Here is a 27,396-nt window from a genome sequence, read left to right as displayed (position 1 = left end):
GAGAGAGAGAGAGAGAGAGAGAGAGAGAGAGAGAGAGACAGACTGACTTCTGGAGTTTGTTTTTAAAAAGCTCTTTACCATTATTTCAAAAAGGAAAGAATGGTCAGGTAGTGAAGGTCACACCTTTAATCCCAGCACTCAGGAGGCAGAGGCTGATCTCTGTGAGTTCAAGGCCAGCCTGGCTCCAGAGTGAGTTCAAGGACAGCCAGGGCTACACAGAGAAACACAGACACAGACAAAAAGAAAGAAAGAGAGAGAGAGAGAGAGAGAGAGAGAGAGAGAGAGAGAGAGAGAGAGAGAGAGAGAGAGAGAGGGGAAGATAGATGTCCTCCACAATTCAAAAGAAAATGAAACCAGTCCATATAATATGCAAAAATCAAGACAAGTTCTGTCACATTCAATTATACATCCCTTTTAAAAACTCTGCAATCTAGCTGGAGAGATGGCTCAGTGGTTAAGAGCACTGGCTGCTCTTCCAGAGGTCCTGAGTTCAATTCCCAGCAACCACATGGTAGCTCACAACCATCTGTAATGAGGTTTGGCGTTCTCCTCTGGAGTGCCGGCATACATGGAGGCAGAATGTTGTATACATAATAAATAAAAACTCTGCAATCCTAAAAAGAGCATGTAGCCACCAGTAGGGTAGCCATAAAGTCTGAGAACACAAGTGACTATACATAAAAAAAAAATGGTTTATGGGGGTTGGAGAAATGGCTCAGCAGTTAAGAGCACTTCCAGAGGACCCAGGTTCAATTCCATGGTGGTTTACAACTGTCTTTAACTCCAGTTCCAAGGGATCTGATACCTTCACTAGTATACCTTCATACCAATGCAAATAAAATTAATTTAAATAAATTATAAAAAATGGGCAGTGGTGACACATGTCTTTAATCTCAGCACTTGGGAGGCAGAGGCAGGCAGATCTCTGAGAGTTCAAGGGCAGCCTGGTCTATAAGAACTACTTCCAGGACAGCTAGGGTTGTTACACAGAGAAACTCTATCTTGAAAAAACAAAAAACAAGCAAACAAAAAAATGGTTTATGGATACTACAACAGTGTGGTCACTGCTGAGTGTGGTGGTAGTAATTGATTAGCTATACTGTCAAAGAAACATTGAGGTCTGGAGAGACAGACAGCTCAGTGGTTAAAAGAACTTGTTCTTCCAGAGGAACCAGTTTCAGTTTCCAGTCTCCACACAGCACCGAAGAACAATCTGTAACTCCAGTTCCAGAAGAGCCAATGTCTTTTCTGGCCTCTATGTGCACTGCACATACATGGTGCACAGACACACACCAAATCCACTTAGTACTTCTTTTGAGAAGCCACTCTGACATCCTCAGTGGCTAATGTACAGCCACCATAGTACCTCACTGTATCACAACTGTCCTTTCCATTCCCAGTGCCCAGCATAAGCAATACAAGTTTGATAAATGGTCAAGGGCATAAGAAGAACAGCTTCTTTGTTTGTCATAGCCAGAACCTGGAAACAACCTAAATGCCCCTCGATCAAAGAATGGATAAGAAAAATGTGGTACATTTACACAAAGGAGTACTACACAGCAGAAAAAAATAACAGCAGCTTGAATTTTGCAGGAAAATGGATGGAGCTAGAAAACATTATTTTGAGTGAGGTAACCCAGAAAGACAATTATCACATGTACTCACTCATAGGTGGTTTCTAAACATAAAGCAAAGAAAGCCAGCCTACAAACCACAATCCCAGAGAACTTAAACAACAATGTGGACACTAAGAGAGACTTACATAGATCTAATCTACATGGGAAGTAGAAAGTATAAAAAGACAAGATCTCCTGAGTAAATTGGGAGCATGGGGACCTTGGGGGGAGGATTGAAGGGGAAGGGGAGAGGCAGGGAGGGGAGCAGAGAAAAATGTAGAGCTCAATAAATATCAATTTAAAAAAAAAGAACAGCTTCTGTATCATTACAGTGAGAGATCTAAGTCCTTAAAACTATTATTTTAAACTTGGTGTTCAAACATGGTACATGCCTGTAATTCCAGCACCAAGGAGGTTGAGGCAGGATTGTAACTTTGAGGCCAACCTAGGTTACATAAGGAAATCTTATCTTCAAAGCAAAACTTTATTTGTTGGATTTTTGAGACAGGGTCTTGCATACCAAGGCTAGCTGTAAATTCTTGATCCTCCAGCTTCTATATCCTGAATGCTGGGGTTACAGGTTTGTATTATCACACCCAGTTTGTGGGTTTTTTTTTTTTTTTGGAAATGATTTTCCTTTAACATTTTTTTCACAGTGAATAGCTTAGTTTTAAGCCTCAAATCATAGACAAGCAAATTTGTTGTAAACTCTTCTATTGAGAACGCAGAAAAGCCTCTATTAAACACAAATAGCATTGAGAATTACCAGGAAAGAAGAATTTGCAGCTGTCACTGTGCCATAGGGTTTGATGAACGCTGGTTTTAGTTTGGCCATTTGCTCCAATGAGGAAGGTCGGATCCCATTATCTTTGATAACTGTGTCCTTTCCTATAACGACAATAATTTTTTAACTCTAAGAAACTGTAAGCATTATATATCTTCTCTATAGCAATATGCTTTAAAAATGATAAGAACAGGGGGGCTTGAAAGATGGCTCAGTGGTTAGCACTTGCTGTTCTTTTAGTACCTAGCACCCACGTTGGGCAACTCACAACTGCCTATGACTCCAGCTCCAGGGGAACCAATGCCCTCTTCTAGCCTCTAAAGAATCCACATGCATGTGCATATATCCACACATGTTACTAAAAACTTAACAAATGGAATGTAAATATTATCTGTCAACTATGAAGAAAGCCTTTCTATTCTTTCTAGTTCTAGGGATTAACCCCCACCCCACTAGGCTTTGACTGCCCTGAGGCAAGCACTATACTACTGAGCTATACATCCTAATCTTTAAAAGAAAGTCTTTTCTGATTACCAAGAAGAGATCACACACACAGAGATGAGAAAAGAGAAAGATACTCCACGAGTAGCACTTATAAAAACTTAAAGTTGGGTATGGTAGCATGTACAGGCAATCCTACCACTTAGGAGGTAGAGGCAGAGGAGATCAGGAGTTCAAGGCCAGACTCAGTAACATAAAATGAGCCCAACCAGGTCTATATGAGACTTTGTTTTAAAAATAACAAAAATATCTTTCTTTTTTCTTTTCTTTTTGTTTTTTTTTTTGGGGGGGGGTCCGTGATAGGGTTTCTCTGTGTGGCCCCGACTGTCCTGAAACTTGCTTTGTAGACCTGTGTAGACCAGGCTGTCCTCAAACTCACAGAGATGCACCTGCCTTTGCTTCCGAAGCAAAAATCTTTTTAAAGCTTATGTGTGTTACCACATACATCTAAAATTGAGTCTATGTTTAAGAATAAAAGCTGAGCTGGGTGGTGGTGGCGCACACCTTTAATCCCAGCACTTGGGTAGCAGAGGCTGGTGGATCTTTGTGAGTTTGAGGCCAGCCTGGTCTAAAGAGAGAGTTCCAGGACTGGCTCCATAGCCACTGAGAAACCCTGTCTTGAAAAACAAAAATGGAAAAAGAATAAAGGCTGAGTAGTTTGGAAACAATTATTATACTTATTAAAAAGTAAATTAATCATAGCACCAGGGAGGCTAAAAGCAGGCCTCTCTGTGAGCTCAAGGCTTCCAGGGTCACATGCTAAGACCCTGTCTTTAAGAAGTTATCACTTAAGGTTTTTAGTATAGGGATGAAGAGATGATTGAGCATCATTAAGAGCACTTGCTGCCCTTGCAGATGATCCAGATTTGTTCCCAGCACTCAGATCAGTTGGCTCACAATCACCTGTAACCTTGATTCCAGGGGCTCTGACGCCCTGGACACCTGCATGTATATGATGAACATACAGACACTAAGGTATACACATAAAATGAAAGATAAAAATAAAGAAATCCTTTAAGTCTCACCATTTACCTGGTACTTTGAAGGGTATAATATCAGAAAGATGCCCTTCATCCTGTGCCTTTTTGGCCAGACTATGAGAACGCAGTGCATATTCATCCTGTTCCATTCGAGAAACAGCAAAAGCAGCAGCCAGTCGGTCTGCAGAGTGGCCCATGGTCTCGTTAGTGGAGAACTCAGCCACTGCAGGGAGCTAGCAAAGGGGACATTGAGAACAGTTATAGTCAGTTACAGTTATGTAGGATTGCTCAGTGTTATTTAGAAAAGCTGAAATCTATTTATTGGCTGGATTTAGGGACACATGCCTCTAATCCGGGAGGTTGAGGCAAGGGGATTTTGATTTTGTTTTTTGTTTGTTTGTTTTGTTGTTTCGAGACAGGGCTTCTCTGTAGCTCTTGGAGCCTGTCCTGGAACTAGATCTTGTAGACCAGGATGGCCTCGTACTCATACAGATCCACCTGCCTCTGCTTCCCGAGTGCTGGGATTAAAGGCGTGCGCCACCATCACCCGGCTCACAAGGGGATTTTTAATTTGAGGGTAGCTCAGCAAGACCCTAGCTCAAAAGAAAAAAAAAAAAAAAAAGCCAAAGAGGGAATAAAAGATCCCAGAAATCTCTTTGTGAGCAAACATATTTCTAAAGAGGGCTAACAGACACATTTCTGGAGCTAGTCTGATTATGTAAATCAGGCTGGTCTTGAATTTACACAGATTCACTTGTCTCTGTCTCTAAAGTGCTAAGATTAAGGGTATATGCTACCATGCCCAGGTTACAAATTCAATTTTTTTTTTTTTGTTTCTCGAGACAGGGTTTCTCCATAGCTTTGGAGCCTGTCCTGGAACTAGCTTTTACAAACCAGGCTGGCTTCGAACTCACAGAGATCCACCTGCCTCTGCCTCCCAAGTGCTGGGATTAAAGGCATGTGCCATCACTGTCTGGCACAAATTCAGTTTTTTAATAATTTATTTATTTATTTTTATTATTTTATGTGCATTTGTGTTTTGCCTGCATGTATGTCCATGTGTGTGTGTCACATCTTGGAGTTACAGACAGTTGTGAGCTGCCATGTGGGCTTGAACCTGAGTCCTCTGGAAGAGCAGTCAGTGCTCTTTAACCGATAAGCCATTTCTCCAGTCTCTACAAATTCAATTTTTATAACTACTCCCACCCCCATCTTGACCAAATACACTGCCCTGTAATCATGAGAATATATATAGCTATTAGAGTATGTGTTATATCTAACAGTAATCTAGCCTCAGGATGTTCTGGAAACTCGTCTTTATTTACATTAAATTCACAAGTCTTACCTCAGGTGATAGAAAATTCAATCTGAATTTAGAGAGTAAGGACAGGCGCTGGCCCAGAGTCTTGGCTTTATTGAGATCAAGCATCATTTTCCTCATTTTTCTTGAATGACGAATAGGGACATCAGACATAAACTCAACACCACCAGCTACAACAACATCACACTGGCCAGAAGCAATCAGACCAACAGCTACAAGATACAAAGGATATGTGCATGAACAACTTTGTAGGAATAACAAACCACTGAAATATAAGCTTCTTATTAAAAAGTTCTATAAACGGGGGCAAGCGAGATGGCTCAACAGGTAAAGGCACTTGCAGGCAAGCCTGAGGAACTCAGCTCCATCCCTACAGTCTATATGGCAGAAGGAAAGAACCAACTTCCACAAGTTATCCTTTGACCTCTACACATCTATCATGACATGCATACATGCAAAAAAATACATGAAAAATTTTTGTAACAGTTATCAGTTTTATATAACAATCAGTTTTTAACTTTTCCTTCCTTCCTTTTTTTTTACCTCTGGATACAGGATCCTGGAACGCACTATGTAGACCAGGCTGGCTTCTAAACCTCAAACTCACAGAGATCCACCTGCCTCTGCCTCCTTACTGCTGCCACTACACTTAACTAGTTTTTACTTTTCTCATTTTCTTTCCTTCTCTTTTTTCCTTCCTTCCTTCCTTTTTTTGTTTTTTGAGAAAGGAACTTCCTGTGTAGCCCTGCATGTCCTGGATTTCACTCCGTAGACGAGGTTGCCCTCAAACTCAAGAGATCTAACTGCCTCTGTCTCCCGAGTGCTGGGATTACAAGTGTGTGCCACCACCACCCAATCTGACATCAACTTTTAAATAAATTGATATTCTTTTAATTTATTTATTTTATTCTGTGTGTATGTGTGTTTTGCCTGCATATATGCATGTACACCACACATCTGTTTCTAGTGCTCACAGAGGCCAAGAGGGCGTCAGATCTCTTGGAACTGAAGTTAATAGCTGTGAATTGCCTGTGGGTGCTGGGAATCATACCCTGGTCCTCTGGAAGAACAGCCAGTGCTGAGCCATCTCTCCAGCCCAACTCAAACAATATTCTAAACCTAAACATCTTGTATATTTTATATGCTCCCAGCCTAAGTTTTCAGAAAGGTTTCTTCCACACTCCACCCCCTCCCCATGCAGAGAATATTAATTTCTACTATATGAGGTATCTGACTTCTCAGATCTAGGTTTTCCTGTATGGCAATTGGCATGCAATATTTTGTTGCACTCTGCTCAGTAGAGAAGCCCCCAACTACTGCTTTGGACATCATTCCTCGCCATCCATGAACTGACCAGTCTAATCTGGCCTTGATATTATTGTAACATTAAATATTAAGCCTCTCAAGTCTCCTGTCTTTAGAAGTAGCCATTTAACATCCCACAATTTTAGGAAGATTGTTAGAAGCTAAAATATCATATAGATTGCCAAGGATGTGGGTACCAAGTGAAGAAAAAAAATGAAAACATTTTTGCATGTGTGAATGTGTGCTCGCAGGTGTTAGGGCACATATGGCGAGGTGTGTGTGCGTGGTGCACATGTGTGTACAAGCTGGAGGCTGGTATCTGATGTCTTCAACTGTGTCCCTCTTGTATATTGAGACAAGTTTCCTTACTTAAACAGAGCTCACCAATTCGGACTGTCTAGCCAGCCAGCTTGCTCTGGGAATCCTGTCTCTACCTTCCGAATTCTGAGATTACAAGCAGGCTGCCACACCTACACATTTATGTAGGTGCTAGGGATCGATCCACTCTTGTCCTCCTGTTTACTCAGCAAGTGCTCACAACTAAGACATATTCCCACCCCGTGACTTAGACCATCGAGAGCAGGAATTAACAACTATGTTGATGCTTGAGGCTGCAGTACTCTGTCCTCATGGGAAAATGTCCAATCAGAATTACCTACGCAGGATAAACTATGCACCTCCTCCCATTGACAGTCCCAGTAGCAGCCAACTCAGGACTAAGGAAGAATGCAACTGTCCCCACAGGGCATGGAAACTACTCTGGAAAATCCCTACCTTTCATACAGTTTTATCTTCATAAAAACACAAATGAAGAGCTCTGTGCTAATTGCTTACTTCTCTTAAGATTAATTAAAAGGAGTAAAACCAGTAAGCACCTTTGGATTCCATTTACACATACCTGTAGTTATAGCTTGGTTTGAAGAGATACAGGCCATGGTAACAGTGTGAGCGGGAGTCTTGTCAGAAAAGCCAGCTCCAAGGGCAGCCTTCAGGGAACAGTGAGGGAAAGAAAACACACATGTAAGTGAGGTTCCGAGCCCTACTCTGGAGAATTATGAAAAAAGTTTATTTTAATATTCTACAGAGCAATGTTTAAAATAAAATGGCTCATTAGTTTTTCTCCCAGACACTGAAACATACTCTTAAATTCCTGGTAACAAGTTTCTTTTTTCTTTTAAAATTTTTATTACAATTATTTATTTATGTGCACGCACACATGTGAAGGACACTGTGGGCTCAAGGGACTGAACTCAGGTTGTCAGGCTTGGCGGTACATCCCTTAGCAGCTAAGTCATCTTGTCAGTCCTTTCTGTTTTTCTTTTCTTTCTGTAGCACTGGGGGTTAAACCTAAAACTCAGCAAGCTCTAGCACCATGAAGATCTATCCCTTTTTACTTTTTACTTTAAAACAGGATTTCACGAGGTATCCTTGAAATCACTCTGTGGCCCAGGCAGCCATGAACTTGCTTGTCTCCTGCCTCGGCCTCCCCAGTATTCAGGTATGCAGTCTGCGGACTACCAAGTCCAGCAGCCTGGTAGCCATTTTCAAGTGTGGTGTACAAGGCTACAGCATTCTTCAGCCTCACCTAATTAATAACAATGCTTTGCTTCAAGCCTTCAAGGATACCATGTAATTTTATCTTTCTTAAAATTTAATATACAACTAAGAGTGAGGACACGGCATCACGGGGTGAGATTTTCGTGTATCCCTGAAGCTATAAAGCCTAGCAGCAGAACAAAGGCTGAAATGTTTCTACAGAACTGACCATTAAAACCACAACAAAAGCCAGGCGGTGGTGGTGCATGCCTTTAATCCCAGCACTCAGGAGGCAGAGGCAGAGTTGGAGGCTAGCCTGGTCTATAGAGCTAGTTCCAAAAAAAAAAAAAAAAAAAAACTCTAGGGGCCCTGAAGAAGTTTGAGGGCCTACTAATCTAACAAAAAGTGGCCTCTAATTTCATAACCCAGTCAAAGACAAACATAAAACAAAGATATTTATAATTGTTTTACAATATTTGTTGGAAAAATTTATGTTGCCAAAACATTCCAGTTTTGCTAATGTAAAGAATTTAGTACACTTAGGAAAAAAAACTTTTTAATACTAAAGTGATGGAGGTGGGTCTTGTATCTTATCTGTTGATTTCATTGGTTAATAATAAAGAAACTGCCTCGGCCCTCATAGGACAGAAAATTAGGTAGGCGGAGTAGACAGAGGAGAATGCTGGGAAAAAGAAGCTGAGTGAGTGAGTCGCCATGATGCTCCCACTCCAGACAGACGCAGGTTAAGATCCTCTCTGGTAAGCCAGCTCATGGGCTACACAGAATATTAGAAATGGGTTAGAACAATATGTAAGAGCTAGCCAATAAGAAACTGGACCTAGCCAGGCCAGGCAGTGTTTGAAAGAATACAGTTTCGGTGTAATTATTTCTGGGTATAAACTAGCCATGCGGGCGGCCGGGTGCCGGGGACGCAGCCCTGCCGCTCCTATTTCAACACTAAAGCTTTACTTTAGGGGGAAAAAGTTCCTAACTTTTCCCACCTTTAGTATAAAACTACAAGGAACTATTTTTAGTAGTCTTTTTTGAAACTAATTATCCGAATACAAACTGTCTGACATGGATGTTGCAAATTCTCGATTTAAAAGGCTGGGTCTCTTAGCTAATCTTTGCCTTTATACTTACACTGCGTTTGATACTACTTGCCATCTGTAGGAGCAGAAAGCTGCTACTTTTGTGTAACCAGTATGACCGTACTCTGCTGTCTCCAGGGAGACCTGACACTAAGTGCCCAAATGACTATGCTAAAACTACTTCCTGGCAACTGCAGGTCAACTTCTCAACCTAAACCAGTTGGAAAGGAAATCAGAAGCAGATGTCAGGGGCAAAAGGAAAGACTCCACAGTGGGGCAAGGGTAAGGGCACTCAGGTTAGAACAGCTTGATCCTCACAAGGCCACTGAAGCACGTTATCCTTGGCCCCAGCTGACCCAAAGGACTGACGGAGCTTTAAATAGAACTGGCAGCTGGTGACCCTTGTGTGCATACTTCTATTTAAAGAATGACTCACTTTCAAGGCACCAAGGAGAAAGGAAGAAGTTAAGTGAAAGGAGAAATACACTGAGGTCTTTCAACAAAGTCAGGTTTGATAGAGGTACTAGGCCTTTTAGCCTTTTAGGAGTTCATATCAATATCAGCACAAGTCCTAACAAAACTCTTTTTTTTTAATGTGTTTTTTACTTTATTGCTTCAAGAACACGGAACATGAGACCTACATCCTCAACTATTCTCAAGATGGCTGCATACATGACTGTGGACTTGAGGACAAGTTATAGAACCTTTTAGGGCCGTTGATTAGGGACATGTTGTTTGCCTCCCATCTGGTCTCTGTGAAATGCCATTCCTTTATCTGGCTTTAGTTGGATGTTAACTTCTACTACTTATTTTCATAACTGTCCCATCAACTCTATCTCTCTCCCTAGATACAAAAATTACCTGGAGAGTCAGGCATGGTGGCTCACAACTTCAATCCCAGCACTCCGGAGGCAGAGGCAGATAGATCTCTATAAGTTTGAGGCTAGACTGGTCTATAGTGAGTTTCAGGCTAGCAAGGGCTTCATAAGTGAGACCCTGTCTCAAAAAAAGCTTATGTGGAATACAAAATGATTGATATTAGTATAAGGTAGAGGGAGAAACTTCCTCCTGTGAATTATATAGCAGCTGATGTGTATACACATTTAACACTTCCAGAAAAATTCATAGAAAAACATCATAATTCTTATTTGAAAAATAAATAAAAATAGAGAAAACTGAAACAGATTTAATATTTACTTTTTCAGTCTTATGAAAGTCACCTCCTATTCATGATACAGAAGTTGAAAACATATTGTGAGGTGCTTGATGACTTTATGCACTCACGAAACTTTTTTTTAAAAGATTTATTTATTTATTTATTTATTTACAACATTCTGCCTCAATGTATGCCCACATGCCAGAGGAGGGCGCCATATCTCAGTACAGATGGTTGTGAGCCACCATGTGGTTGCTGGGAATTGAACTCAGGACCTCTGGAAGAGCAGCCAGTGCTCTTCACCTCTGAGCCATCTCTCCAGCCCCGAAACTTTTTTTTATAAATTTCACAGCATAGGTTTTTAATGGACTAGTATCATCGTTATAATTTATTCAATCATTCTGTAGTTGAGCAGGATAAGTAGTTCTTTCAAGATTCATCCTTATTTTATCCCACAAACTTCTTGTCTTTCTTTTTAATAGCCCACTGGGGCTCTTATTAGGCATGTAAAATACTGTGAAGCCGCAGAGGAAAAGTAAACACTCTATGAGAACAGAAACCTCTCCCTGCTCTCAGTTCTCTTCTGCTCCCCAACAGCGTCCAGACGGTCACTTTGTGAGCAGTGCAGTGCTGGGTGGGACTTTAGCCGTTTTAACATTTGTAAAAGTGTAACAAAACAAATGCTTTTGATCTGCACATTTTTCCTTCTATCTTGGCTGGCAATGGAAGTTATTATCCTTGTAACTATAATGGATGCAGAAACACAGACATGAAATAAGATAAATATGCTTGCAAGCCAAGTTTCTCCATAATTGAAACAAAGCCCAGAAGACAGGTTTGAACTATTCAGTCAAATGCCTGTGGGATACTCATACTAGTTCCAAGGCGGTCATTATCTCCATTGCCCAATAAACACTAGATGGGTGTGTGCCAACTAGGGTAAAGGTAAACTTGTATGAAATACCTACATAAAAAGAAAAAAAATCTGCCTACGTGGCATCTAGTCAAAGGCAGTAAATTAGAGGCAAAGCTTCCTCTGACTACAAAAGTCAAGCTATGAAATTGGCTATAAGATGTTAAAGTTTAACTAGAAACCATGATGGCTAACATTACAAAAAGTAATATCAGCCACACACTGCTATACTGTTTCTCTAACACAAGAGACAGATAAACTAACATTTCCTAAACCCGCTCAAATAATCTGACTTATAGCAAAATGTGAATACATAATAATAGTTATGTGATAATAACAGTAATTATTAATAATAATAGTTATCTAATGGAGGCTTTTAAAGTCCAGCCTTAAAAACCTCCTCTCAGGGTCCAAACTGCAATAAACGAAGAAACTAGGATTCAAGCAAGGGTGAAGGAAACAGGTCAACTCACACACATCTTCTCACCATGTCTCTTTATTGTACTCTTCTAATTCTTCTGCCTTTCTTCTAATTCTTCTGTCTTAATTGTCTATAATTCCCTAGCTCTAATTCTGTTTCAGTTCTAATTCCAATTCTCTGTTACATTCTTTGTTTTCTTCTTCATTATTCTTCCTACATTCTTTATCCTTTTACATTTCTGCTAATTTCTGCCAGCTTCTCTCTCTCTCTCTCTCTCTCTCTCTCTCTCTCTCTCTCTCTCTCTCTTTCTCTCTGTTCTACCCAGCTTATAAAGACCCACAAAATCTTGTAGGCATTGCCTCTGAAGGTCACATACCAGTTCTTAAGTAAATGATAAGAAACAGAGTCATTCCAACAAATCACAGTGCAATAAATCCAGACAGGAAGAAAAGATCACTTTGGCTGGGCAGTGGTGGCACACGCTTTTAATCTCAGCACTCAGGAAGCAGAGGCAGGCAGACCCCTGTGATTTCAAGGCCAGCCTAGTCTATAGAGCTAGTTCCAGAACAGCTAGGGCTACACAGAGAAACCCTGGTTCAAAAAATAATGAAATTTAAAAAAGCTCTTTCTTCCAGTTAACCCTAACTCATGTGTGGCAAACCATGGCTGTGAAAGAAGTCTCTCTGTTATCTTCTTTACAGAGGTAGCCCTACAGAGCTAAACCAATGAAAGAAATAAGGAAACTATATGTTATATCCTATACTTCTCACTGTATATAACATATATATCTTAAACAGTTTGTGATTAGTGGTGGTAAAGGCCAAGCCCTGTCACACTGGAGACTATTTGTTTACAAAGGTGTCCTCAGAGTGCAGCACGAGCTGCAGGAACAAGGGGTATGGCAAAGGAGCCCACCCAGCACTCGCCAAGGCACATTTTAAATCTTAAGATACACTCTTCTGTCCAGCAGGTACCCTAGACCATAGAAAGAGAAGCTGTAACTTTTTTCAGGGGCTATAAAGTTAGTTTATATTTTCTAAATAGCCCTGGCCATTCAGGGATCTTATCCCATGGTGTCTGGGCAAAGGCTATAAAACTGAGGTTAGGAATCCATGCAAAAAGTTAATTATTGTCCCTGATACTGCAATTAGGGTACTTTGCACTATTTACCTTGTCTCAACAAATCATACAGCTGGCTACATGTCCTAGTAAATAAGATTGTATTCATTTAGTAATAGTTTATCTTAAAATCCAATTAGCAAAGCACCTGGACTGATCTAAAAGCAACTTTAAAGTTTTATATCAGTTAATTGTGTGCGGCTATCTTGGCAGCTGGGGATATTACAGCTCTTTTCTTTTTTCCTTTTCTTTCCTTTTCTTTCCTTTTGTGTGTGTGTGTGTGTGTGTTTGTGTGTGTGTGTGTGTGTGCATGTGTTCTGAGACAGGTTTTTTTTTTTTTTTGTGGTTTTGGAGCCTGTCCTGGAACTTTCTCTGTAGAACAGGTCTCTGCCTCCTGAGTGCTGGGATTAAGGGCGTGTACCACCATTATAACACCTGACTCTAGGGAAGTATCTTTGTATTTATTCATCAAAACTCTATATAGGCTAACATTATTAATATCAATTAGACAATATAGCTAAGGAAGACCCAGCTTCTTGACAATCCACAGATAAAAATGCCCAGTAGATCAGGGATGTATTTATGAGATACACACATATATACAGGCTAGAGAAAGATGCAATTAGCACATTTAAAATTACAGGCAGAACAGCACTCGGGAGGCAGAGGCAGGCGGATCTCTGTGAGTTCGAGACCAGCCTGGTCTACAGAGCTAGTTCCAGGACAGACTCCAAAGCCACAGAGAAACCCTGTCTCGAAAAACCAAAAAAAAAAAAAAAAATTACAGGCAGAAGCAACAGTTTTCTGGAGTTTGCATTTCTTGCAGGCCTTGCAAGGCAAGTTTCCTCCATCAGAAGTTAACTCCTGTGACTTGACACCTTGAATATTAATTGTAACTTCTGTAATAAATGATAAAGACCTTCAGCACACATCATATGATTTTTAGTTAAATACATATTCAGTTAATGAATTTTAAGACTTCAATGATTTTAAAACGGTAAATTCTTGGTTGGGGACATATCTTAGTGGCAGAATACTTGGCACTAAGTACAAAGCCTTGAGTCTAATCTCTAGCACCACATACGTGCATGCGTGTGCACTTACACACATACACACACACGCGCACGCACGCGCACACACACAAAGAAATAAATTAAAAAATATTACTTCAAATTGACTTTTTTGCCACTTTGGAGGGCTTGGGATAGGGGAAGAAAAGGGGTCTTGCTTTGTAGTCATAGATGGCCTAAAACTCATAGATTTTCCTGCTTCTGCCTTCTGAGTGCTGATATTAAAGGAGAATTTAAGGAGCAACAGAGCTATTGCTATTGTTTTGGAGACAAGATCCTACTGCAGCCAGACTGATCTGTAACTTACTACATAGTACAGTAAGTAGTGGACTCCATGGCAATCCCCCTGCCTCAGCCTCTCAAGAATAAATTACAAGCATCAGCTATTATGTCCAGCTTTATCAATCTCTTTAAACATATAATTTTACTTTACTTACCTCTCTAGCCACATTGCTTGTTTTTACTTCCTGAATAACCGTACCAAAAATGATATAATCAACAACATCCTTTGGAACATTGGTCCGATGCAACAAACCCCTAAGAGCAGAAATCCAAAGAAAAGAAACAGTTCAAACATGCCAGAGAACATCACATAAAACACTGCACGTTTTTAAACAAACAGTGCCTGAGTTGGAGGTATAGGAGAGTGCTCATCTAGTACATATAAGGCCCTAGGTTCACTTCTATCGCCAGAAAAACACAAAGATAAACCCTTCTCTTTAAAAGGCCAGGCACAAACATTTGGCACCCTATCAAAAAGGAAATGAATGACAAGGAAGAAGGCAGTATCTGATGGTCACTTGGTAATGAGACATTAGAAGGAAGAATCAAAAGTTACTTTGGAGCTGGGCAGTGGTGGCGCACACCTTTAGCATTCAGGAGGCAGAGGCAGGCGGAAGTCTGTGAGTTTGAGGCCAGCCTGGTCTACAGAGCAAGTTCCAGGACAAGTTCCAAAGCTACAAAGAAACCCTGTCTCAAAAAACAAAAACAAAACAAAAGAGAGAGAGAGAGAATTTAAGGAGCCATCAAAAATAGGAACACAAGTACACATTTGTCAAAACTCAAAAGTGAGTTATATAAAATCTGTATGGAGTTAAAGGTGCAGTTCACTGGTAGGACATTTGCCCAGTATTTACAAGTCCTTTGGGTTAAGAACCCCATCACTGAAATAAAGAGAAGAGGGGAAAGGAAGAGAAAGGGAAGGGAAGGAAGTGGAATAAAGAAGCAGGAGATGGATGGAAGAACATCATAAAGCTGCAATACAAGAACTCAAAGGAAGGCATGTCCACGTACAGTCCACAGTGTTAAATGTAGAGCACAGAGAGGCCCAAGAAAAGAATGCTCTATTTATGATCCCTAAAGAGAAACTTCCAATGTGTAGCTAAGCAGAGATTTGGGGATGGAAATGATTATTATTATTATGTAATTAGGGAGAGTAAACAGTAAACACAGAAACAATGCTGTGGCATTTGTTCTTAAAGTCTGGCAGGAAGGCAAGAAAACTGACTAATGAGCAGAAAGGTTAAATGAAAGTGTTTTCCAGTGAGGAAAAGATCTTCGGCTGCTTGGAGACACTAAAGCAAAATATCACTGGACATTTAGAGAGTATATTATGTAGACACAGCCATATACTTTATGATCACATCAAAGTATTCATCCATTTCAACCTCATTTTGTTACATTTAATTTTAAAAAAAAATTTTTTTTGTTTTGTTTTTTGAGACAGGGTTTCTCTATATAAGCTTTGGAGCCTGTCCTGAACACACTCTGTAGACCAGGCTGGTCTCAAACTCACAAAGACCCGCCTGACTCTACCTCCCAAGTGCTGGGATTAAAGGCAGGTGCCACCACCACTCAGCGCTAATTTAAAACTTTTACTTGCTTTGTACATGAACCTTCGAGTTTTTTGTTTTTTAATTTTTATCTTATGTGTATGAGTATTTGCCTCCATGCATGCAGATGAAACAGGATGACTGCCATGAGTTTGAAGCCATCTTGGCCTACATAATGAGTTCCAGGCCAGCCTGAGAATATTATATGAGAATATTACAATAAACACCATCCACATATATATATATATACATGTATATATATATATATATATGTAGTCATGTCAAGATGCCACGCGCTAAACTTGCAGATAAAGATGCCTCCCAATCAAAGCTGTTCAAATTTAACATATAAAGTTAAAATTTAATCCTATCATGGGACACACCTTTAATCCCAGCAATTGAGGTGCAGAAGTAGGTCAATCCCTAAATTCAAGGTCAGTCTGTTCTATGGTGAGTTTCAGGTCAGTCAGAGTAAGATGGTAAAACCCTATCTTTAAAAACAAAAAAAACTTGTATAAGGTAGTTATTATTGCTTCTTGCAGCTAGGCAGTAGCAGTGCATGCCTTTAATCCCAGCATTTAGGAGGCAGAGGCAGGTGAACGTCTGTGAGTTTGAGGTCAGCCTGGTCTACAGAGCGAGTTCCAGGACAGCCAGGGTTACATAAAGAAACCATGTCTCGAAAAACAAACAAAAACTTACTTCTTGCCATATAAAGTTTAACATATCCTAAACATGAAAATTCTACAGAACATACTACTTCAAATGCTAATACTAGGAAAACATTTTAAATGAAAGAACAGGAAACTTCATTTACTTACGAAAGTGCAGCTCTAGCCAAGTCATGTGGCATTAGGTCTTTATAGCTGGGAAAGAAAACAAATAATTTAAACCAAAAGCCTAGAGTTTCAATAACCTTTTTAAATTATTTTTGAAACACAGATTATCTAACATATACTGCTGAAAATGCAACCAATGCTACTGTCAAAGTCATTCCGCTGGTTCAAGTAAAGAAATAGTGTGACTTTGCTGTCATCTTAAAAAACCTGACAAGCCCTAAACACCTACAGAATTTTCTGGGTATCTGACCAAACAGATGTTCTAGCTGCGCATGGTGCTCAGACCCATAATCCCAGCACCTGGGAGGCCAAGACTGGAGGAATGCTCACAAATTCTAGGCCAGTCCAGCTACAGCAGGAAACCCTGTCTCAAAAGTAACAAACAAAAATCCCAACCCCAAACATAAAATATCATGTACATTAAAAAATTATATCCCATACTTTTATTATTCAGTATGGCATGTGTTAAATATTCTCTTTAAAACTAACCTTCTTCTTTGAGAGCTTTTTTGGGGGGCAGGGGATGACTACATTTTTTATTTTGTAAAGCTCAAAAGGATACAAGGGGCATGTTTTAGTTGTTTTTTTTTTTAAATATTTATTTATTTATTAAGTATACAATATTCTGTCTGCATATATGCCTACAGGCCAGAAGAGGGCACCAGATCTCATTACAGATGGTTGTGAGCCACCATGTGGTTGCTGGAATTGAACTCAGGACCTTTGGAAGAGCAGGCAATGCTTTTAACCGCTGAGCCATCTCGCCAGCCCCGTTTTAGTTGTTTTCATGAAACTTTTACCTTTGAAATAATCTGAGATTTACCAAAGAGCAGAAAGGACAGAGTTGAGTTCCTACACCCTCTACCCAGCTTCCTCAAGGTACTATTCACTAAGCCACTAACTTTGTGGCTCTCACCAGTTTCCTATGAACACCCTTTTCCTGCTCCAGGGTCTAATCCACAGGGCCATGTGGCATCTAGTTGTTATGGCGGCTTAGCCACCTCTTAACTATGATAGTTCCCCACTTTTTGACACCTGAGATTGGAGGCAAGGCATTCTTCTCATTGCTTCCTATTGGGATGTGTGGCATTAAAATTACTTATTACCGGTGATGTTAACTTGAGCATTTGGTTCAGACGGTACCTGTCAGTTTTCTCCACTATAAGCTACTATTTTCCCTTCCTGCAAAAAGTCCATTAGAGTCACTAACCCCAGCCTTCCTGCTCTTCCCTCTCTCCTCCTCCTTCCACATTACACATGAGGCTCTACACCTTGTTTAAGTCTTTTCTCTCTTTTAACATTTGGTGCTGTGTGCTCATACATTTGGGGAAGGCACAGGACGACTTATAGGAGTCAGTTCTCCCCTTGTTTTCCAGGGCCTGTACTTGTGTCATCAGATTTAGTAGCAAGCACCTTTACCCACTGAGCCATCTCACTGGCTCCTTTTTTAAATTTTATTTTTATTTTAAGTGCATTGGTGTTTTGTCTGCATGTATGTCTGTGTTGGATTCCCTGGAACTGGAGTTAAACACAGTTGTGAGCTGCCTTGTGGGTGTTGGGAATTGAACCTGGGTCCTCTCAAAGGGCTCTTACCTCCTGAGCCATCTCTTCAGCCCCTATGCTTTTCCATTTAAAAGTAATATATCTCCAAGATGTCAAATTTTCCATATGAATACATAAGATAGGCCTTATTGTTTTTAAACTGGAGCCTAATATTCTCCAGTTTTTAATGTTAGTGACTGCCTGTGCAAAATAGAAATATTAACAAACTAACACAATCTAAACAAAACAGAACTTAATTAGCAGAATTCATTATCAGTTTTTGTGTAGAATGAATCTCATTTAGAGGACAGAAAACCCTAAGAAAAGCAGTTGTTTGATTCTGAGAAATTATCAGGCTAGTCCAAAATACTTGGGGTTGAGCTACAAGCGGCATTTAGACCAGCTGTGTCAACTCAAAGCCTCATCATTTTCAGGACCAAAGTAGCAGGTTCTCAGAATTTTTACAGACCATCCTCAGCACTAACTATGCCTACAGAAGCAATCAATGTTCCAGAAAAGAAAAGGACACCCTGTTGGAAAAGATGCTATCTGGATCCACACTGAACTTTCTTTCAATTAAGGCAATTTCAGGCTAATACCATGGCAAGCTAGTTTATAAAAAAGGATAAAACATCTTGCTATTATGCATGTATTTGACTTGTTCTATACTGACTTTATACAAGTACTTTCCATATGGTTCCCCACTAATGGCATTATTACCTACAGAGACTACTTCAAACAGTACCTTAAAAGAGAAACGACTACCACGATCATGTCATACTTACGAAGTGCCGGACAGCAGAAATGGAATGCGGACACCTTCCACCACCACTATATTCTTCATATTGGGTTTTGCTAAGGTCTTCTTTGACTTGGTCTGGACAGCTTTAAGATAAAGTTCAAAGAAATATTAATAAAATATATGAAATCAGGGATAGGGAAGAAGCTCAAGTGGAACACTTGCCCAGATACATTTTGCTATGATTGCTCTCTTTCTCTCTTTCTGGTATTTGGGTCTATTTTTACGATGACCTTCTGGCTTTTATAATTTCCATTGAGAAGTTGGGTGTAATTCTGATAGGTCTGCCTTTGTCTCCTCTAAGAAGAGCTGTACTGTTTATAGTCTCTGCCAATGGGATAGTCAAACAACGTCATGACTTTAAATCCAAGGCACAAACTGATCGTGTTCAGAAGGGGTATGCCAGGCCCACTGACAAATCAACAAAGTAGTTGACTAGTGTATATTAGCACCATTTTTTGTTTTGTTTGTTTTGTTTTTGCTACAATAAAATACTCGAGACTGGACATTAAGGAATCTAAACTAATTAAATGGTGCATACTGAGGTCCTGGTGAAGGTCTCCCTGGCTATGTCATAACAAAGCTAAACATACCACAGCAAAGAAACAAGAAAAAAAATGGCTATGTGCAGAAGAGGACAAGCACTTGGGATGGACTCATTTTAAAACAGCCACTCTTGGACTATAGAGGTGGCGCAGTAGTTAAGAGCACTGGCTGTTCTTCCAAAGGTCCTGAGTTCAATTCCCAGGAACCCACATGGTGGCTCAAAGCTATCAGTAAGGAGATCTGGTGCCCTCTTCTGGCCTGTAGGTATGTATCTATACAGGCAGAACACTGCATACTAAATAAATAAATAAATCTTTTAAAAAAATGAAACAACAACAACAAAAAAAAAAACAGCCACTCTCAAAGGTTGATACCATACTTATACCAATGACCAAATTACTTTCCTTTTAAGTTCATTTAAAAAACGAAACAAAAACAGGGTACTGCTACATATCAAATTTATAATGTAGCTTAGGTTGGCCTCAAACTCTCAACATTACTACTACTTAAGCCTCCCCAGTGCTGGGATTTCTTAAAGGTTCTAGTGCCTCTCAGTATTACCACAAGGAGCAAACTTCCAGCTCATGACCTTTGGTGTGTACACTCTATAAACCATAGCAATTGGCTAGTTGTGTCATCGGCAAACAAGAGATGAACTGTGCCAGGCCAGATCCTCCTTGGTAGGAATCCAAGCAAAGAAACATGGCAAAAAATACCCATTACAGAGGCTGAAAAGATGCCATGAAAAGAACTAGGGCAATGGTAAAAGTGACGTCATCTATAAGCTAGCTGTGGGATAGCCACGAATCCTGGGAGCAAAGAAAAGAACAAAAGAGTAAAAAGAAGAAAGACATCCACAGATGAGAGGAAAGGCCGGGGAAAGGGCATATCACAGGGTGATGTGGGAGGAACACCTGGCCATGAGCAGCATGTGTGCTTCCTGACACCTTTCTGATGTGGGAGTGATTTCTTATTAATAAAGAAACTGCCTTGGCCCATTTTATTGGATAGAAAATTAGGTAGGCGGAGTAGACAGAGGAGAATGCTGGGAAAAAGAAGCTGAGTGAGGAGTCGCCATGGTTCTCCCGCTCCAGACAGACGCAGGTTAAGATCCTCCCTGGTAAGCCAGCTCGTGGGCTACACAGAATATTAGAAATGGGTTAGAACAATATGTAAGAGCTAGCCATAAGGAACTGGAACTATCCGGGCCAGGCAGTGTTTGAAAGAATACAGTTTCCGTGTAATTATTTCTGGGTATAAGCTAGCCATGCGGGCGGCCGGGTGCCGGGGACGCAGCCCTGCCGCTCCTATTTCAACAGATGGCGCCCAGACGTGATGGGCTAAATCCACTTAAAAACCTGAGAAGGCTTAAAAATAAGGGAGAGAGAGTTTAACACAGATTTTTGCTGTTTTGTTGGTGGCGTGCTGTAGAGAGATTCCTGATTCAGCTACAACAGCAGAAAAATAAGCTACATCATTTTAAAGCGCGGCTTCCTGGGGGCTGTGCTGCCAGCATGAACTCTGGCTTTAAAGCATTTCAAGGCTTTTATGGGACTGGATGTTTGTGTTCCGCTTGGGATCGGAGGAGAGTGCTCTGAGACCGTGCAGATGGCTCAGAGCTCCCCGCCTGCACCTGGGCAGAAGGCAGAATCAGGCTTAGGCAGGCGGAAGAGCATGGCGGATTCCTGCCGCTATACAGAGACGCATTTTCAGACTGCGCAGTGCTCTGCATGTCAGATTTGGCTGTAACTTGGATGAAAAGAGTTTCTGTGCTGCACACTCAGTCTCAGAGTTAAACTGCTGAGTGCGGCTCCAATGTGGACTTGCTGTGTGCCTGAAACTGTGAATGGTTCAGGGGCACCAAATGACTCTGAGGCAGGAGCGGCTGCTCCATGCTGAACTGTGCTGATCTCAGGCAGGAACTACCGTAATTACCTTAAAACCGTGCAGTTAAGGTTTAGACTGGGCAGGACACAGGCAGTACCGTATTACCTGTAAATGGTGCAACTTAAGTTTTTAAGAAATGCTTAACATTTTAAGAAATGCTCCTGTATAGTAAAGAAATTACAGATTCACAATAAAACAGATTCAGACACTGTTGGATAAATGTACGTAGGCTTGGGAAAGAGAAGAAAAAGAATATAAAGAATAAAGTTAATGTCTTAAAAAGAAAAAGGGTAAAGTCTTTAAAGAGACAGAGTACAGAAGTACAGAGAGTTATAGATTAAAAGAAATAAAGAAATATAAGCCACGTAAAAATGGAAAATTCACAGAGAGTCTGGATTATGTACATTGTGTTTTCTTTAAAATTTTTGACTGTGAAGGAGCTAAGTACAGAGAGACATTTCATTACATGGGCTGCCAATCTAAACCAAAATGGATATAAGGGTATTATGATTTCAGAATTTGGGTCTAAGGATATGATGCTTTGGAGAGGGTCTTCTTTTGTTTTTGCAGAGGATGAGACCCTGTGGATTGCATCTATTCCGATTTGGTATGATAGACCACGCCCTCCTGAAAGGTTGCTGTGAATACCCTCAAAAAATTGCTTCGCTCAATTGCCAACTGAGATGAAACTAGCATACAGGTTATATCATGAACAACCTAATTAACGACGCCCCTATTCAGCAGGAAGCAGTTTGTAGAGAAAAAACTACGCCCATGTTCCCAAATATTGTTTATAAATGTTCTTTTACATTTAAAGGGGGATATGATATAGATATGAATAATTTGCATTGGTATGGATTTTATGGTCAATTTTGTTATATGTATATGTATTTTTGATCTTGATTAAGGTATTGTGATTGTGTAGTTCATTTAAAAATGTAATGTATAATTAGGAAATATAGGTTGTTAATGGATAATCATCGCTAATACTTAAGCTTGTAGTCATGTTAGTTAGATTTTCTAGATATATAGAGAGATATTTTAGTTAGATAGGCATTCTTCATATCTTTCAAAGGCTGCAGAATATGGCATTTAAGATATTTTAATAACTTAGGGTTTTTCATGACAATGAGACACATTTGCTCCTGGCAGCACCAATCTATTTCAAGAGGAAGATGGGCATCGAAGAGAATCCTTATGGAGTTTGATAGCCATTTGGGCAAGAAACTGCTCTTGCCTGGACTGTTGCATAAACTGGACACAGAGAACCCGCAGAGAGAGGACTGCTGAACTTGCCTAAAGGTGAGATGACCTTTTGGGGTTCCTGCTTCATGAAAGAGTCTGTGAGACATTCTGCAGGACACAGCAAAAAGTGACTGAACTGTCTTTGGAATTTCTTGCTTGATGAGAATGTCTGCTGGATACTATGGGCCTGTAGGCCGAAGATGGATGCCCCAACGGTACAGAGGAACTTTGGGTGACTGTCCAGGCAGCGAGATGTCTCTGTCATTTCTAGAGTTTTCTTATTTCTTGTTTGATAGGTAATATTATATCCTTCTGGAGTCTTTGATGGAGTTGAAGAATGGTTAGTTATAGTTTTCCTTAGTTATGATAAGAGATAAAATAGATATAAATATTGTAACTGTAATTCTTACTTGATAACTGTTTTGTTATATGTAATTTTACTATGTTAAAGTTAAAGCCTTTCTTTTTTGTTTAAACAGAAAAAGGGGAAATGATGTGGGAGTGATTTCTTATTAATAAAGAAACTGCCTTGGCCCATTTTATTGGATAGAAAATTAGGTAGGCGGAGTAGACAGAGGAGAATGCTGGGAAAAAGAAGCTGTGTGAGGAGTCGCCATGGTTCTCCCGCTCCAGACAGACGCAGGTTAAGATCCTCCCTGGTAAGCCAGCTCGTGGGCTACACAGAATATTAGAAATGGGTTAGAACAATATGTAAGAGCTAGCCATAAGGAACTGGAACTATCCGGGCCAGGCAGTGTTTGAAAGAATACAGTTTCCGTGTAATTATTTCTGGGTATAAGCTAGCCATGCGGGCGGCCGGGTGCCGGGGACGCAGCCCTGCCGCTCCTATTTCAACACCTTTCTACTTTCAGTACACACAAACCCTCTCAAACCCGAGGATCCATTACCCACAATAACAAGACAGCTTTGTAACTTCCTACATAGAGGGGCAAAGAAGGTATGATCAGAAAATAAGCTTAGAAGACAGTAGAAGAATCAAAGAATATGACGGGGCTGGAAGGTAGAGGACAGGAATCAAAGGGAATATAGAACGATGTTTCCATCTTAAAGAAAAATGAGAAATAAAGGGCTGGAGAGATGGCTCAATGGTTAAAAGCACTGACTGCTCTTCCAGAGGTCCTGAGTTCAATTCCCAGCAACCACATGGTGGCTCACAACCATCTGTAATCAGATCTGGCGCCCTCTTATGGCCTACAGGCACACATGCAGACAGAACACAGTATACATAATAAATAAATAAATCTTTAAAAAAAAAGAAAATGAAAACTAAGAAATAAAAACAGTACACCAAATCTGTAGATTACTTGTGACTGACCTTATAAAAAGGTAGTTTGAGGAAAAGTTGGATGACACATTACTATGTCAGGGTGCTTTTTTAAAAAGTAGCTTGTTTCTTTTATGCATCTCCAAAAAGATTAAAATTATTATTTTTCTAATTTCTTGCTCAGCTTGAATAATTCTCAACCTTCATAATGTTGCAACCCTTTAATATAGTTCCTCATGTTGTAGTAATCCCCAATTATAAATTTCTGCTGTTATTTCATAAATATAATTTTGCTGCTGTTATGAATCATAATATAAGAATCAGTGCTTTTCAGTGATCTTAGGATCCCTGTGAAAGGGTCAAATGCCCAAAAGGGTTGCAACCCACAGGTTGAGAACCACTGCTCTATTTGGTTGTCATAAGGTATCATCTACTACTGTTTTAAATGGACAGGTTGAGCAAGCCCCCAGTCCCTTGCTCACTTCTAGTATCTCACCTTTATTCAAGTACTCTCTCATTTGCTTACCCTCATTTCATTCAATTCTTCCATGTATCTTGGGGTTTACCTCAAATTCTATCTGAATAAAGCTTTCTCTAATAATTACAGTTACCTATAGTTCTGCCTTTGAACAACAACTTCTTCTTCTTCTTCTTCTTTTTTTTTTTTTTTTTTTTTTTTTTTTTCCCGAGACAAGGTTTCTCTGTAGCTTTGGAGCCTGTCCTGGAACTAGCTCTTGTAGACTAGGCTGGCCTATTTGAAAAATAGTACTGCTATTGCATTATATAATAGTCACCAAAAGAACTCCCACTGTTTTATGTGCACACTGACCCCTAACCACATAAAAAAATTCTCAAACATAATTAATACAGCTCCTTTACATAATCAAAATGTGTGTGTGTGTGTGTGTGTTAAGGGTAGACAATAACAATGAACCCAAAAATCTCAACTGAGTATATAAAAACACTATGGTTTACATTCCTGGTCTGCAAAACTTCATTTACAAATGTGCAAACTAGACTATATAACTTGAAAATCTAGAATTCAAATGCTAATCAATATATATACACACAATTAAAATCAAAGATTAAAAGATGTGTCATGCCTGAGAGAAAACAATTAATAAATGGGACCTCCTGAAACTGAAAAGCTTCTGTAAAGCAAAGGACACGGTCAACAAGACAAAACGACAGCCTACAAATGGGAAAAGATCTTCACTAACCTCACATCAGACAGAGGTCTGATCTCCAAAATATACAAAGAACTCAAGAAATTAGTCATCAAAAGAACACATAATCCAATAAAAAAAAATGGAGTACAGACCTAAACAGAGAACTCTCAACAAAGGATCTAAAATGGCTGAAAGACACTTAAGGAAATGCTCAATATCCTTAGTCAACAGAGAAATGCAAATCAAAACAACTCTGAGATTCCATCTTACACCTGAAAGAATGGCCAAGATCAAAAACACTGATGACAACTTATGCTGGAGAGGTTGTGGGGTAAAGGGAACACTTCTGCATTACTGGTGGGAATGCAAGCTGGTACAGCCCCTTTGGTTATCAGTATGATGACTTCTCAAAAAATTAGCAAACAACCTTCCTCAAGACCCAATAATACCACTTTTGGGTATATATCCAAAGGATGCTCAATCATGCCACAAGGACATGTGCTCAACTATGTTCATAGCAGCTTTGTTTGTCATAGCCAGAACCTGAAAACAATCTAAATGCCCCTCAACCGAAGAATTGATAAGGAAAATGTGGTACATTTACACAATGGAATATTACATAGCAGAAAAAAATAACGACATCTTGAAATTTGCAGGCAAATGAATGGAGGTAGAAAACATCATTTTGAGTGAGGTAACCCAGACCCAGAAAGACCATTATCATATGTACTCACTCATAAGTGGCTTTCAAACATAAAGCAAAGAAAACCAGCCTACAAACCACAATCCCAGAGAACTTGGACAACAATGAAGACCCTAAGAAAGAGACACATAGACCTAATCTACATGGGAAGTAGAAAAAGACAAGATCTCTTGAGTAAATTGGAAGCATGGGGACCTTGTGAGAGGGTTGAAGGGGAGGGGAGGGGCAGGGAGGGAACCAGGGAATAATGTAGAGCTCAATAAAAATTAATTAAAAAAAATTAAAAAGATGTCTCATGCTTTACATAACTGCTATCTGTGTGAGAGAAAAACAGGAGCATAGGCAGAGAAACAAAAAAAATAATCATCAAATCAGTCAAAATTCCCACTAGACACGGTTCATGAGATTACAGGACACCAATACATCCTGTAGTCATTTGCTCACACTTCTTCCAGCAGTAATACTCAAACGAGTTAAGAGGAATTATATAGTTATAACTATTGTAACCTAAAACCTGCTTGGCACAGGCACATGGCCCTTCCCTATCCTAAAACCAGCCAGTCACATTCCTTTGCTTATCAGTGCCTTTTTGTGCCATTATCCTCAGCAGCATTAACACAAACCACTTATAAAATACTGTTTGACACTGGGGACATAAGTCTCAAGACTTTCAGAGCTTATAACATAGGAAGAAAAGAAAAACACCAAAAAATGGCTACCGGACAACAGAGACTAGTCTAAATGACTGAAAAATGATTTCTCTGTTGTATCAGAATGACCTTCTACTACTTGGCAAGGAGTCAGGTCTGCGTGGGTGATTATGCAAAGCAAAAGCCTGAGTGAACAGTTAAATCAGGGGAAAGGTGACACAAGTCAGAAAGGAACTATCCTTTATTATTCTTTGTGGAGACAATAGAAATCTAAATTCTGGTTAGAATTTAGAGGCTCTAGGACATAAGTTCTCTAGTTGAGATTAGGCAACAGATGTCTAAGAATACTGTGGGAAGATAATACCACCATGAACATACTGACTTTAGTTGATGAAGGGCATTTTGGCTGTGTGCTGTTATAGCTGCTATGGTGGTGGTGGGTTGAGTACAGTGTGCTAGGCAAGCGCTCCACCATTAATCTGTATCTTCAGTCCAAATCTGCTTTGATTTTGTCCCTTTTCCCTTAGTACAGGGTGGGGATTGAACCAGGGTCTTGAACATGCTAGGTAGGAGTTCTACCACTGTATTCCCAGTACTTAAAGAACTTAGAGATATATTCATACCTATATAGTAAGGCTGGCAACCATTTTTTTAAGAGAAGGAAAATATAAAAACATAGAGATGTCATTTGGCCACACTAGCCGAAAAGATACCATGCTGAAGCAGAGTACATGTCCTGATCCTAGGTGGCACTTTTTCTATGAAACCATTGCACAAATAATATATTTTATATTATATATAAAATAAATCTAAAATCAGAAAAAAAGTCAACAGAAAGCCCAGACAAGGATAAAAAAATGTTGACAATCTGTCAGGAAATGTTTACACCACACAGTGATTTTCAACAGTGAAGAAGCCTAATTCATTGGGTTTCACTGAGGATCTACATAACACCATCAAATCAATGAATTTCCCTACTCTTTCATTCCATGATAGCTAAACATCTTCTTTTATTAACTAGTTTTCCCATTCACCCCTATTTCAGAAACAGGTCCTCTTGTATATAAGATAATAAGATATTTAATAGAG

At 39.8% G+C, this 27,396-nt stretch overlaps 1 protein-coding gene across 2 annotated transcripts in view; it reads right to left on the bottom strand.

Annotated features, from left to right (window-relative positions):
• The window catches only part of Hadhb (hydroxyacyl-CoA dehydrogenase trifunctional multienzyme complex subunit beta), a 41,056-nt gene that overhangs the window by 7,663 nt on the left and 5,997 nt on the right, over positions 1-27,396 (bottom strand). For both annotated transcript variants that reach the window (XM_050125890.1, XM_050125891.1), the window contains exons 4-10: positions 18,809-18,908; positions 16,464-16,508; positions 14,251-14,350; positions 7,406-7,493; positions 5,227-5,414; positions 3,934-4,114; positions 2,383-2,504 (exon numbers count right to left, since the gene is read on the bottom strand). In XM_050125890.1, the coding sequence (XP_049981847.1) occupies positions 2,383-2,504; positions 3,934-4,114; positions 5,227-5,414; positions 7,406-7,493; positions 14,251-14,350; positions 16,464-16,508; positions 18,809-18,908 (824 nt within the window). The remainder of the gene's footprint in view (positions 1-2,382; positions 2,505-3,933; positions 4,115-5,226; positions 5,415-7,405; positions 7,494-14,250; positions 14,351-16,463; positions 16,509-18,808; positions 18,909-27,396) is intronic.

The sequence above is a fragment of the Alexandromys fortis genome, unplaced genomic scaffold (assembly GCF_014885135.2).
Source record: "Alexandromys fortis isolate MF-2015 unplaced genomic scaffold, M_Fortis_MF-2015_v1.1 scaffold_252, whole genome shotgun sequence".
NCBI classification, from domain to species: Eukaryota; Metazoa; Chordata; class Mammalia; order Rodentia; family Cricetidae; genus Alexandromys; species Alexandromys fortis.
Note: the sequence above shows the minus strand (reverse complement) of the source record. Positions and strands in the feature narration are given on the sequence as shown.